General features: G+C 56.1%; 2 protein-coding genes across 2 annotated transcripts; one reads left to right on the forward strand and one right to left on the reverse strand.

Moving 5' to 3' along the window:
• Nucleotides 1-538: 538 nt before the first annotated feature.
• On the forward strand, nucleotides 539-4,146 carry PEAK3 (PEAK family member 3; the record flags this gene model as incomplete). The annotated part of the gene is given in 7 exon segments (XM_081076461.1): nucleotides 539-620; nucleotides 1,065-1,183; nucleotides 1,187-1,372; nucleotides 1,374-1,604; nucleotides 3,390-3,447; nucleotides 3,450-3,710; nucleotides 3,713-4,146. Coding segments are annotated over 7 exon segments (1,371 nt in total).
• Nucleotides 4,147-6,890: 2,744 nt separating this feature from the next.
• On the reverse strand, nucleotides 6,891-10,538 carry OAZ1 (ornithine decarboxylase antizyme 1). Its single transcript, XM_081076511.1, is given in 6 exon segments — nucleotides 6,891-7,457; nucleotides 7,750-7,835; nucleotides 8,255-8,427; nucleotides 8,833-8,919; nucleotides 8,921-8,978; nucleotides 10,326-10,538. Coding segments are annotated over 6 exon segments (684 nt in total). The 5' UTR covers nucleotides 10,472-10,538; the 3' UTR covers nucleotides 6,891-7,323.
• Between the last annotated feature and the right edge of the window lie 2,858 nt (nucleotides 10,539-13,396).

The following is a 13,396-nucleotide window of genomic DNA, read 5'->3' on the forward strand; positions in this document are numbered from 1 at the left end:
AGGAGTTGCAGCTATTGGGAACTTGTCTGCAAGGTCCCCTGCCCGTGGTCACTCCTGTCCTAAAGGTAGGGGGCTCCTGGAGGGGTGCTGGGGCAGGGAGAGGGTAGAAGTCACTTTTCCAGGTTGGGGTGACCTGGAATCTGGGTGGGGCAGGGCTGGGGCTTGGCTGCTATCGGTTTGACGGGACTGAGCTCTGAGGACAAGACCCAAGCTCGGGTCCCTGAATATTGTCACTGGCCCTCAGCTGTCCCCCAGAGAGCCCACGGTCAGAGCTGGACATTCTATCCATGTCACAAAAGTATAGGGTCATTCCTACTACCCTGAAAGGTTGGTAAGCGACATTCCTGTCTTGCTGACGAGGAAAGGAGCCCAGAGAGGGCAAGAAACCTTCCCAGAGTCACACAGCAGGGTCAAGGCTGGGCAAGAGGACCAAGGTATGGGAGACTGCCCTGCTCTCACGTAGGGCAGTGCACACCCACCCACCGCCATCACGGATACCCTGCATGTGCCTACCCACGTACAACCCCCACTCAGCAGCATGAGCAGCCCCGACCCTCCCACCGAGACCCCTGGATTCAATGCTCCCACCTGGCCAGCCCAGCCCACGTACAGCAACCTTGGTGAGCCATGGAGACGGGTCTGGGCTGGGAGGAGGGCGGGTGCCCCAAGCAAAGGGGTGGAGTCTCTCTTTACCATTTAAGGAACTCTGCCTAATGACCATTTAACTCAATTATATTAGCTTTTTCCCCGACTTTGATTTTTTAAAAAAAATAAGTCTGGGCTCATCGGCTTGTAAAAATGAGGAAACTGGAGTTCAGAGAGGTGTGGTCAGCTGCCCAGAGCCACGCAGGGAAGTGGGGTCAGCTGGTGCAGATGCTTTCCTGCCACGCACTGTCATTCCTCGCAGCCTGTTTCCTCCTCTACACGTGGGGATGGCATCTCTGCCCCCAGTGCACAGGGGCACTTGGGTGTCAGTTTGATTTCCACTTCAGAGATGGGGGCATGGAGCTGAGGAGTGCAGTCGTGCGTCCTCACCCCCCTCACCTCCCACTCTCTCCTCACAGGTGAGGTCCGTGCCCACCTGCTGCCCTCCAAGGCCTGCCGAACCCCGACATCCGGGTCCTCCTGCACGGGCCCACAGCCCCTGCCCCCACCCCTCCCCAAGAAGACCCTGGCCAGGGCCTGATCCTTGCCCACCCACGGGGACCTCAGCCCCAACCCCACTCCAGCAGGGCAGCCTCCAAGGCCCCTTCTGGGGTCCTGTAGTGTGGGTGACAGCCAGGCAGGTGGCGATGAGGCCAGGCCAGTCTGTCCCCCTGCAGAGCCGCCCTTCTGTTCACTGGACATGGAGCTAGGCCTGTCCATCCATGAACCTGCACTGTCCAGAGGCTGTGCACGCTGTGCTGGCGGCCCGGCAGCTGGAGGGCCTCCGCACTGTGCACGCCCGGCTCCAGGCCCGGTGCCTCGGGAGCCGCCCAGGCCCCTGCCGCCCCCATCACAGCTTCCGCCTCCTGGACAGTTTGCCCTGTGTGAAGAGCGGGGACACCCTCTACTACCGCATTGTGCAGGTGGACAAGGAGGCGTGGCATGTCTTGGCCACCAAGGTGAGCCCAACCAGCAGCCCTCCTGCTCAGAGGGCTCCCCAACTTTCTGTCTTAGGCTTAACCCACACCTGCAGTTTGGGCTCAAATGCTTATTTTGGAACTAACAGAAATTAACATTGTCAGCCACTGGAACCATGGTTCTGAACCACCTGGGAGTCTCGTCAAAACCCTCCTCACACCACTCAGGGGCCCAGGAATTTGCATTTTAACTCACTCCCCAGGGAATTCTGGCTAGCAAGCCACTGAGTTCACCAGCCACAGCAGGCTGACAGCTACCACTTTAAGTAATAACAATAATGCAAATATTAGCACGTTTCATTCTAAGATGCTTTTGTTTTACGTACCACTAAGAAAAAAAATCCTGTTAAATAAGCTATACTACCAAGCATCAGACCCATCACCAAATGGGGGAACCTCATCAATTGGATGGAATGCATTATTGTGGACCCATTTTGCAGACTGGAGCATAGAGGGGTCTATTGGCTGAGGGTTGTTTTTTTTTTTCCATGTCAGATGGGCAATGTGCCGATGTCACAACAAGGTTTTTTTTTTGGTTTTTTGTTTTTGTTTTTTTTCCCTTTCTTCTGCCTCCCGCCTCCCACTCCAGTTCAAGCCATAGTTTCTCAGTCTAGTTGTGTAGGACACAGCTCCCTGGCCCATGCTGGTGTTATGAGCCTTGCGTTGCCCCGGCTGAGACAGTCAGTGGCCAGTCGTTGGTCAGCCACTCACAGCAGCTCTCACTGGCTCGCTCACGATGGCTGCTGGCCACTCACAGTGGCTCAGGGTAGCCCGCGGCAGCACAAGGCAGCCCAGCTCCAAGGAGAGCTGTTGTTCACAATCTTAGCTGTAGAAGGAGCAGCTCACTGGCCCATGTGGGAATCGAGCTGGTGACCTTGGTGTTAGGCGCTCCAACCACCTGAGCCACCGGGCCGACCCACAACAAGGTTTGAGGAAGGCATGTCTTACACAACAGCATGAACACACCCAATGATCAGGCTTACGAACTGCAAAAGCCCCGGGCTGTGAGTTCTTTAGTGGACAGGAGGATCCTGGCTCCATCTCAGAGGCCCCTGGGGACTTTATTTAAGTATCCGCACCCCGAATCCCTCCTTAACACTTGTAATTTTTAAACACCGCCGCCAGATGATTCTAATGTAATCCACCGACGTGCTGATCTCCTGATTTTCTAGAAAGAGCTTGCTGTCCAGTACTGCAGCCGCTGGCCATGTGTGACTTCTAAGCACGTGAAATGCGGCTGGTCCAGGGCTGAGATATGCTCTGAGTGTCAAATATACACCTGGTCTGGAAGACTTAGTATCAAGACATAGTAATGTAAAACATCTCAATATTTTTTATATCGATGACCTGTTAAATGATAACACTTTGGATATATCAGGTTAAATAAAATATATTATAAAAACTACTTTCACCTGTTTCTTTTCATATTTATTTTAATGTGGCTACTGAAAAATTGTAAATGGCCAGCGTTGTATTTCTAGTGGACAGCCCAGCTCTGCCACCTTAGCTGTCACCTCCCACTTCACCAAGTGGGAGGAATCCACTCCTTTGGCAGGCAGGCGTTTAATGCCACATCTTGGCAACTAACAACTGAATTTACATTTAACCCCTGCTTCTGGAGGCGGGCAGCATGCCCCTCCCAAGCCAGAGTGGGGATAGGTTGGGGGTGGGCATGGGCCGCGTCAGGACAGATAGAGCCTCTGTGGCAGGCTCCGTTGCTTTGGGGGGCTCCTGGGTCAGGCACTGATGGCCCCCTCTGCCCTTCAGGTGCCCAAGCCAGGAGCCAAGGAGCCCCACCCGTGGGGCCTGGAGCTGCAGGCCTCACTGCCCCACACTTCAACCTGCAGGGGCTGTGTGGCCTGCTGCCCGAAGGTGCACTGCCAGAGGCGCCCTGGCCCGGCCCCGTGGTGCTGGCGACGGAGGTACCAGAGCGCACGGTGGCCCAGTGGCTGGTGGAGGCAGGCGTGCAGAGGCCCCTGGACTTTGCCTGGGCCGTGGCCCTGATGTTGCTGCCCCTGAGTAGAGCCCTGGAGCACCTGGAGGCCCGGGGCGCGACCCTGACCGAGCTGCGTCCCGAGAACCTGCTGCTGGGGCCTCCGGACCCCAGCGCCTGCTGCTAGCAGACTTCGGCCGTGTCCATCCACGGCCCTCGGAAGCCCTGGGAGCTCACGCGCGACAGCTGGGCCGCCTGCTCCGCACGCTGCTCGACCGCGTGCCCTTGGCCACGCCCTTGACCGCGGGCCTGGAGCGCCTGGCAGCCCAGCTGGCCCGCGTACAACCCTCTGCGACCCTGACGCGCGGCGCGCTGCAGGCGCTGCTCTGGGGGCCGGGATCCGAGCTACGCGGCCGCGGTACACCGCTGGGGCCCTGGCTGCGGGTGCGTCGCGCGCTGCTGGTCCTGCACCTTGCGCAGCGGGCCGCTGGTGGGGAGGTTCCCGGCCTGGAGGACTGGCTATGTTGTGAACACCTGGTGGAGGCCACCGAGGCCTCGATGGGCCACGCCCTGCAGCTGTTGTGGGGCTGATCCCTCCCAGAGCGATGCGCTTGTTCCAGGACTTCTCCGAGAGGCAGGCACCCCTTCCCAGAGCTGGGGCCGGGGCAGTGTCTCCACAATAGAGTGGATCCCTCCTTCCAGAAGGAGCCAGAAGGCTAGCAGATAATACAGAAGACGGGACACCTTCCACCCCCTTCCCCGCCCCCCGCAATACCTGCCCCTTCTATGTTAGGGAGTAGCCCCAAGGCCTCTCCAGGAAGGAAGGAGGCTAATGGCTAGTGCCAGCTGAGGCTTTCTGATGCCAGACACTCATCTCTTCCAGGTGTGAATACTCCCTGCCAATCAGTGTCTCTGAGTATGTGGAACCCCTCTCCCTACCTCCAGAAGCCAGCGTGCCTTTCTCATGCTGGGGTCTGCCGGTCACCGTCTGCACAAGAGCGTGGACAGCCCTCCAGGGCCAACATGGGAGGCTCTCCAGGCCCTGGTGCATCGCCTTGTGCTGATTCCTCCAGTGTGAATGTCCTTGTCAAGAGGACATCCAGGTCTCCAGGGGGAAGGGAGGCCCACCCAACACAGCCCACCCTATTGGAGTCTGAACTCACCTCCCAAATGTTCTCATATCCTGCCACCTCCCCAACTCTCTCTTCCCACAGTGGCCTCCTGGCTGTTCCTCTGACACTAAATTCTGTCCAGCTGCCTAACCTTTGCATGGGCTCTCCCCCCCCCCAGACTGTTCCAATCCCACCCCCTCTAAGTAAATAAAGTTGCCCCTCCTGGGCCCTCTGAGCTCCTCACCCTGCTTCCGCCTTCTTTCCCCCCCAGAGCACTAATCACTACCTGGAAGTATTTACTTGTCTCGTACTTCGTGAGCTCCCTGAAAACAGCGTGCTTAATTCATAGCACAGGATGATGGAATAAAGAAACTGCATGCAAGACTCCGCAGGGGTCCCAAAGGAGAGAACGGGGTCTCAGTTTATGACTCCGAAAAGCAGCACAGCAGTGCGGAGAGGTCCCACTGCCCCGGCCTGCAGCCCCCAATAATACCTCCTCACCCCCCTCCCGACCATGGTGATCCTGGGGGGGGTTCTTTCTAACTCTCAGACATGACCAGGTCCCTTTCCTGCTCGGACATCTCCCATGACTCCCTAATACCCTCAGAATACAGTGGGGCTCCTCCAAAGACTGCAAGCTCTCTGGCCAACCCCTCCTGCTATATTGCTCATCCTTGGAGGTACTTTCTGGTCTCCAGGCCTTGCCCAAGTTGTTTCCTCCACTGGAAACACCCTGCCCTCTACTACTCTGCTTCAGATTCCTATTCACCCTTCGATGGCCCAACCCCAATGCCCTTTCTCTGCCATTGCCCTGCTCACATAAACTGGGAGTGTGTGCCCCCAGTTCTGTCCCCCCAGACCTCTGAACACTGGACCCATCATCACTCAGGTAGCTGCTAAGTATCCCAGCCCACCCCCAAATATATTCAAGTTCCCCCAGCACCTCTCCTCCTCCGTAAGAGATGCTCCCTTTGCAAAGGTGTGGTACATACATACAATGAAATCTACTCAGGCATACAATGAAATACTGCCATTTGCAACAACATGGATGGATCTTGAGAGTATCATGCTAAGTGAAGTAAGTCAGGCAGAAAAAGTCGAGAATCATGATTTCACTCATATGTGGGACGTAAAACAAATGAACAAGACAAACAACTCCTCATACAGACAACAGTTTAGTGGTTACCAGAGGGAAAAGGGAAGTAAAAAAGGTAAAGGTAGTGAAATACAGAGGGTGCCCCAAAAAATGTATACACATTTTAAGAAAGGAAAAAACTATTAAAATTGTTAGCTCAATATGTACCGATAACAAAAGATAAATACAAATCACTTTTGACTTTTGCAATTACAAGAGGTGCTCAAAGTGGTTACCATCGGCGTCCAGACACTTCTGATTACGGCGAACCGCTGCTTAAGCAACATTGACCAGGGTCCAGTTTTATACATTATTTTTTGCCCCCCCGGGTGTATGACAGATTTGACTTTGGGTGAACACATGATGCAATATACAGATGATGTATAATAGAACTGTACATTATAAACCTATGTAATTTTATTTACTGTCACCCTAACAAATTAAAAATGCTCCCTTTGCAGTCTGTTTCCCACCCAAGGACTGGATATGAAATCTGTGGGAGGTGCTCCCAGATGCTGCCAGCAGGTGGCGCTGCAGTCTGCCCATCCTGCCTCTTCAACAACCCCCCACCCCCAGCTCCCCACCACTGCAGCACCCATTTCTGCCAAGACTGCTCCAGCCGCAGCACAGCACTGCAAGCCCCTCCCCAGGACCGACTAGGGTGCGCGGAGACCCACAGCCACAGCCACAGCCACACCCCAGCTAGCCAAGTCCCAGTGGGCCCCAGAGGTAAGGCCCTTAGGACAGCATCCAGGATTAGCCACTGCAGGGAAGGACACAGCAGCAGAGAAGCGGCAGGCTGCCATCCAGAACTGCGCTGAAGGTGGGAAGGTGAGCTGTAGAGGCAGCCAGGGTGGGGAGACAGCCTCACACCCGTGGGGCTGAACCAGCCAACACATCCCACAGCAACCTGGCTGTGGCCAGAGGAGAGACCAGGACCTTGGCTTCCCATCGCAGTCCGGTCTCTCAAAAGGGGTCACTCAGGAACTTGCACAAGGCGCTGTCCCACCCCAGCCCAGGTAACCAAGGCCCTGCCCCCTGGCCCAAAGCACCAGGGGGCACATTAACACAGGCAGCCAAAGCAGGTCTTGGAGGTGTAATCACTTTTATTCAGATTTTTGAGATCAATAGGATAGATTAATACCTGTCTTTCCAAGTTAAGACCTAAGACTGTTTCCAAAACTTCAAATAAGAAACTCCTGCTCAAAGTACAAGGATAATCTGAATCATCTTAAACCAGCAATAAAAAAGTAAAATATAAATTTTTATTTAGAATTAAAGCAAATACTTCAGTATCACAAACACAATATTAAACTTCAAGAAATATATCGCTAATTTGGAGTGAGCGTTTATTTGCACAATTACAACATGCGGACAAACCCAGAACAGGGGAGCAGGCCTGGCATTTTGCAGCCCCAGCCAATGGTCACACCACCCACAAAGCGTAACACGCAAAGGGGCTGTGGTCTGTGATGATCTGTGGGTGGCGGTGAAGGTGAGGGGGTGCAGGCGGCTCGGTCACTACTCGTTCTCGTCAGAAGACTCTCTCTCAAACGTGTAGGCCATGAAGCAAGCGTCGGGTCTCTTGGGGACAAGGGGATGCCCCGGTCTCACAATCTCAAAGCCCATAAAGCTGAACGTACGGAGCAGGGCGGCTGCAGAGCAAACTGTGTCAGAGCCAGTGGGGCCTCCAGCACCCTGGGCTATGCCCACCTGCCCAGCGGGCCCCCTAACACAAGGCCCCAGGGGGCTCCAGCAATAATGGGAAGAGGGCAGAGTAGACTGAGGACCCCCAACAGTGTGTGGCAGGACCCATGGACAGCAGGACTGAGAAACCAAGATTTGAGAACGGGACCTTGGGCTGCACCGCGGTTCTGCCACCTAGGGGGAATGGATGCCTTCTCCCCTCATGCCAGCAGGACTGGCTGGCAATGGGCAATCACCTACCTCTGTCATCGCGGTTCTTATGGAAACAAATGAAGACGTGGTCAGCGTGTAGCTGCTCCTCAGCAAATTCGAGAAGAACTGCGAAGCTGAAGTGCCTTCATCAGGGTCTGCCTGCCTGCCCCCCATGGAGGGGCCCAGCCCCGCACCTCCCACTTCTCCCCGGGGCCAGATTCACAGGGTGCACCATTCTTCCAGGTCTATAGCAGGTCTCCCCCTTGGCACTGGGGACACTGGGGCCAGTCACTCTGTAGGGGTCCTCCCCAGTACTGTGGGAGGTTGAACAGCATTCCTGGCCCTATCCCCCACCTAGATGCCCAAAACACCCCGTCATGATAATCACAGATGTCCGCAGACATGGCCCAGTGTCCCCTGGGGTGGAATCCCGAGAATTACTGGTGCACTGCTTCAAAAGGGAACCCCCACCCGAAAAATGAGGATAGCCAGCCTGGCTGACTCGGGCTTCCCTCCTCCCCTGGAGTGGGGACACGTCTGGGCCTGCCCTCACCTGTCCTTGCTCCCCTCAGGCAGAGCGCCGCCAGGGACCTCGATGTAGAGGCAGCAGCTGCTCAGCACCGCTCTCCAGTTGACGTGTTTGGCGTCCGTGAGCCTGGTCTGGACATTGAGAATTCTCGTCTTGTGGTTAGATGTTAGTTCCTCTGTTACAGTCAGCCGATTATCCTGTGAAGGAGTCTGCGCCTTAGACACGGTCACTGGGGTCTTTCCCCCTCAGCATCACAAGGTGGGATATGGGAAAGTATGGAAATGACCAGTTACCCAGCCCCCTGCGGTGCTGCCGGCTGCTGCAGGGCCTCCAGCACAGGGGGCAGGGCCGGAGCCCCACGCTGAGGTACAAATGGGAGCTGGCCAAGGGCTACTTGTGGCTTGGGCAGGGCTTGGGCTGCAGCTCAGCCTGTGTGTCCCTGACCCCCAACCCCCACACCAAGATTCTGGGAATCAGTGAAGTCATGTAGACAGAACAGCTGGCTCACAGTGGGTGCACGAGAAATGTCAGAGAGACAAGGGCTGGCCAGCTGGTGGACAGCCACTGCCCCCTGCCGGGGAACCCAGGGCCCCAATACTTACAGAGTAAAATAAATTAGCTGAAAGATTGTGATCCCTCTGACTATTCCCTCGCCCACCTGGGATCTTCAGGGGTGGGTGAGGGACATCAGGAGCACCACTGAGGCCCTGGACCCAGGTTACTACAGCAGTTAAGGGAGACCCTAGAACTGGAGAAAAACGACTTGGTTAGTGGCACTGGCCTTCAGCTGACGGCCAAGGTATTCCAGAGTCCACGCCCATCCAGGACTCCTGGCCTCCCCCCTCCCAATCTGATGTTTGCCCCAAGTCGGCTCAAAGGGTCCGCCCCAGGCAGAGACAAGTAGTAATTTCAATTGGCCGCCTCAGTTACCGAGTTAAAATCCCACTTGGGGGTCTTTTGTCCTTGAATTACCTTAAGACAGGCATAAAGGCTCCCTAACCCAATCCTACGCCCCCGCCAAACTTCACCTCCCATTTCTAACTCAGACCACTGTAGCTTCCCCTTTCCCGTTTCGCTGTCCGCAGCGAAAGTCGAAGTTCTGGTGCTTCCCCAGGCGGCCAGCAACCTGTCCTTCTCCGTGAAGCCGCCCGCCCCGCGGCCCTTCCGTAGCCGGCCCACCACCCGGCAGCGCGCGGGGGGCCCCTCCCGACCGCGGGCCTCGGGGTTGCGTCATCGCGGCGGCGCGGCCCTGGGCCCCGGGGGAGATTTTCACAATCGCGCAGCCGGGAGCGCCAGCAGCCATTTGCTGCGCAGTGTAAACAAGCCCCAAAGTCGCCTCCATTTTGCAGGGCTCCCATCGGGGCCCCCCCAAACCGCGGCCCGCGGGAACTGCCGCTCACGACGGCCCTGCGGAGCCGGTAAAAACACTGCCAACGACTACGACAGGCAGACCTCATCTCGGGCCCCCGCCCTCGGAGGCGGACACGACCACGTTGAACCAAAACGTCCCTAACGGAAGGAGAGGGACGAAGGGCCGGGGGTCGTGGGCGCGCGGGGAGCCGTGGGGCCGCCACCCCGAGCAAGGTCCCAGGCGGCATCTACGTGGCGCCGCCTCGCCCCGCGCGTCCTCGGAGGCCCCGCGCGCCCGGACAGACGCCCTTTGGGGCCAAAACGGGGACCACCAGGGGGACCACAACGAACAGCGGGTCCGAAACCCCGCTTGGCTGAACCTGCCCACCCGCGGAGCGCTCGAGGTGCCCGCGGCCGACGCTAGGAGGCCGCGCCCGCAAAGTGCAGATTCATGGGCCTCACGGGCCCGACTCGGCCGCGGGCCAAACCACTCCCCACACCGACCCCCGGTCCCGCGGGCTCCCAGACGCAGCCAGGAGCCCCCGCGCCCCCGATCACCTGCCAGGCCCGGGACCCCGGAGCCGTCCCGCCCCCACCTCGCCCAAAACTCGCCACCCGTGTGATTGCCGCCTCGACAAAAGAGCGGATCTCGCGTTCCCGGGACTTCCGTGGCGCCCGGAGGCCGCCCCCCGCGGCCCTGCGCAGCGGCGCTTCTGGAAGCTTCGGGCGGGGGCGGGGCGCTCACCTCTCGCTGCTGCGGCCGCCGCGGGTATGCAAGCTGAGGAGCGGCATGGTGCGGCTGGCGTGGATGGTGGCGCTGGGTTTATTCCCCTCCTTCTCTCTGGCGAAGCAGTGGCTGTTGAGGATCCGCTGCAGGGAGGATTTCACCATCCGGCCGCTGGGGTCCGAAACCAGGAAAACCTCCGCTGCGCTTCTCCGCGCCGCCGCCGCTGCTCGCCGTTCGCAAAATGGCGCCGCTACAGCCGCTCGCTTTTATAGCCACCGCGCCCAGGCCACGCCCCCCACGCCTCCGAGAACACGGCTGCGCGAGGGGGCGAGGCCGCCAGGAAACCAGGCGCGCCCGCCCCTCTCGGCGTCTGATTGGCGGACCGCGAAGGGTCGGGGCGAGACCACGCCGTGAATTGGGCGAGATGCTTAGGGGGCGGGCCACCGTGGCGCCGAGATCGCGCGCGCGCGACCAACCCGCCCCCTCCGCCCCCTCCGCCCCCTCCGGCCCCACGACCGGGGTTCTGTGCTAGGTCTCTTTTCTGGGGTCTCGCCTTGGCCCAGTCTCCGCCATGGTCTTGTCGCCCTCGCTACGGTCCCTTCCTCCAGCAGGGGCCCCCTCCCCGGCAGCTTGGGGCGACAAGGCCGTGGATATTTGGGGGGAGGGGGGCCCAGCGCCCTCACCCACCAATAGGTCAAAATTATATTCAGTAATAACCTCATAATGATCGGTCATAATGATGGTTTTCTGGATTCAGTCTTTCACGTCTTAAAACAACTTACAATTGAAAAAAGAACTTTCCGTGTTAAAGACACTCAAATTTTAAGATATTTTGTCTAACATTTGGGCTTAACAAATAAAAATATTACTCCTTGCCGATGAACTCAGATATTTCATGTGTGAACTATCCCCAAGCAAAGATATCACTCCTGGCAGTTTAAGTTAGAAAAACATATCAGAACTAAATTTTGCACTTACAAAGTGAAAATACTGTTCCTTTCAGGTCCCACTTTGTTTCATAGTTTCATGTTTTAGGCACAAATAGAAACTTAAAATGTTACACGGAATTGAAGCAACTCCTATTTGTTTCTTTGTCTTTTTTATCTCATTTTTATTCCCAATCTACTGTGTCTATTTGGGTTAGACACACAAACTTTCCCCAAAGGGACCTTGAATGATTACAAAACCGGTAGAAATTTACTCTGCACAGCATGTGTCTGAATCCCTGTGTGTCTCAAGATTCCCTTCCCTGTGGAAGGCAGTATTTATTTACTTATACAATATGTATAAGTAATAAAAATATCTAATGCATAATAATGTACATTATTAAAACTTAACAAAAACTGTAACACTTGCAAATATTGGGCAAACCAAATAATTTTCCCAGAGGAAGACTATTAAATGGATGACATTGCTTAGAATTGCAGCTCATGGTCTCAATGTGAAAACATAAAGCAGATGCATTTTCAGTTAACTTTGTAATTGTTTTCAATTTTTCCATACAGGCACACGCTTTTATTGGGAGGGCTCACTCCCACCCACCCACCCATCCTAGGGTGCTTCTTAAGTGTCCTCCATATTTGTAGAATTAGTATCTTTGTTATTATTTAGGCCTTGTTTTCTTGAGGCTGGAAGAGTCTCCGGCTTTCAAAATGGGTTTTTTTCCTCTTGGTAGATCTCCAGAGGATTCTGGGCCAAGAGTCCAGAATGCAGACCTGCCAATGGCTGGTTACTGGTCACTGGGTCACACTGTGTTTGCACCTCCTAAGTGAGGCCAGAAACTGACCAAGGTCATCCCTGACCCCCAGCACAGTAGGTTCAAGACTGTGGCCTTTGCAGCCCACACAGAATAGGTCCAGTGGGGTGTCTCCAAGAATTCCTTCCCTGCTGGGCCAGAATCTAGGGGATGAATTTTAGGCAACACTCAGGCCCCTTCATTTGGTGGGGAATCCCCAGAAACCTCAGGTGCTAAGACTCCAAGTGAGGAGACGTCTTTCTTCCGTGGCAGCTGTGTGCGGCTTCTGGACAAAGTACCGGGTAATTTGCAATCATCGTGTGTGGAAAGGGGATAAAAATGTAGCCTGTTGGTAAAAAGCAGACTGAAACAGGTTGTAAAAGAGCAGGGGTGGAGGAGAAAAGAAGTGTGTGTAGGGTCGGGGCAGGGCATGTCCAGGCTTAGGGGTTCTGAAGGCTCCCAGAGGGAGGTAGGGAGCACTTGTGGGGAGGGTGGGCTCTGGTTCCTGGACAGCTAGCTCCTTCTGCCTGATGTCACGGAGCTGGGAGTGACCAGATTGCAGGATGGGGAATGTAGTCATCTGCTTTGCTCCCTGTGTGTGGTGCTGAGGGCACCCTGGGGGGGGGGGAGGCTGGGGAGTTAGGGTGACAGAACGGTGGCACCTGCCACCTCCAACAATGTGAACTCCAAACCCAGACCAGAATCTCCTTCCAGATTTCATCTGTCACTGAAAGGCTTATTTCCTGTTGGATCTTGGTTATGGAGCGTGCAGTGTTCAGTTGTTCAGGCAAAAAATTCCCACTCTCCACATTGGAGCCAAGTTGTTCTCTGGGGCCACTGTGGGGGAAAGTGAGCAGCATCCCTGGCCCCCACCCACTCTATGGCAGGAGCACCCCCAGTCGTGACAGCCACAGATGTCCCCAGACACCACCCAGTGTCCCGCAAGTGTCACTTTCTCCTTCCTCTGCCTAATCTGGGTATGCCTCCAAATGCTGACTCTAGGAGAGGCAACCTCCACGCTCAGCAGAGCACCCTAGTTAAAGGCTCAGGATGGGCACAGGTGGGCAAGCAGCCTGCTCTGGCTGGGCTTGACAGGGACTGAGGGAAATCAGACAAGGGGAGGTGCCTTGCTAGGAGAAGGGAGTCTGTGTAAAGCGAAGGGCCCCCAGACTGCAGGGAGGGAAAGAAGGCACCAAGGAGGGCTTCCTGGAGGTGGTGAGAGCTAAGCTGCTGGGAATGGACAGCGGAGAGTGCGGGAATGGCAGGTCAAAGATGAAGGGTCCATGCTGGGTGTCCAGTATGGCCAGGTTAGGACATGGTGATGAGTTGGGGAGACTAAGGGTCTCACTATGAT

Source organism: Rhinolophus hipposideros (assembly GCF_964194185.1).
Source record: "Rhinolophus hipposideros genome assembly, chromosome: 16".
Taxonomy (NCBI): Eukaryota; Metazoa; Chordata; class Mammalia; order Chiroptera; family Rhinolophidae; genus Rhinolophus; species Rhinolophus hipposideros.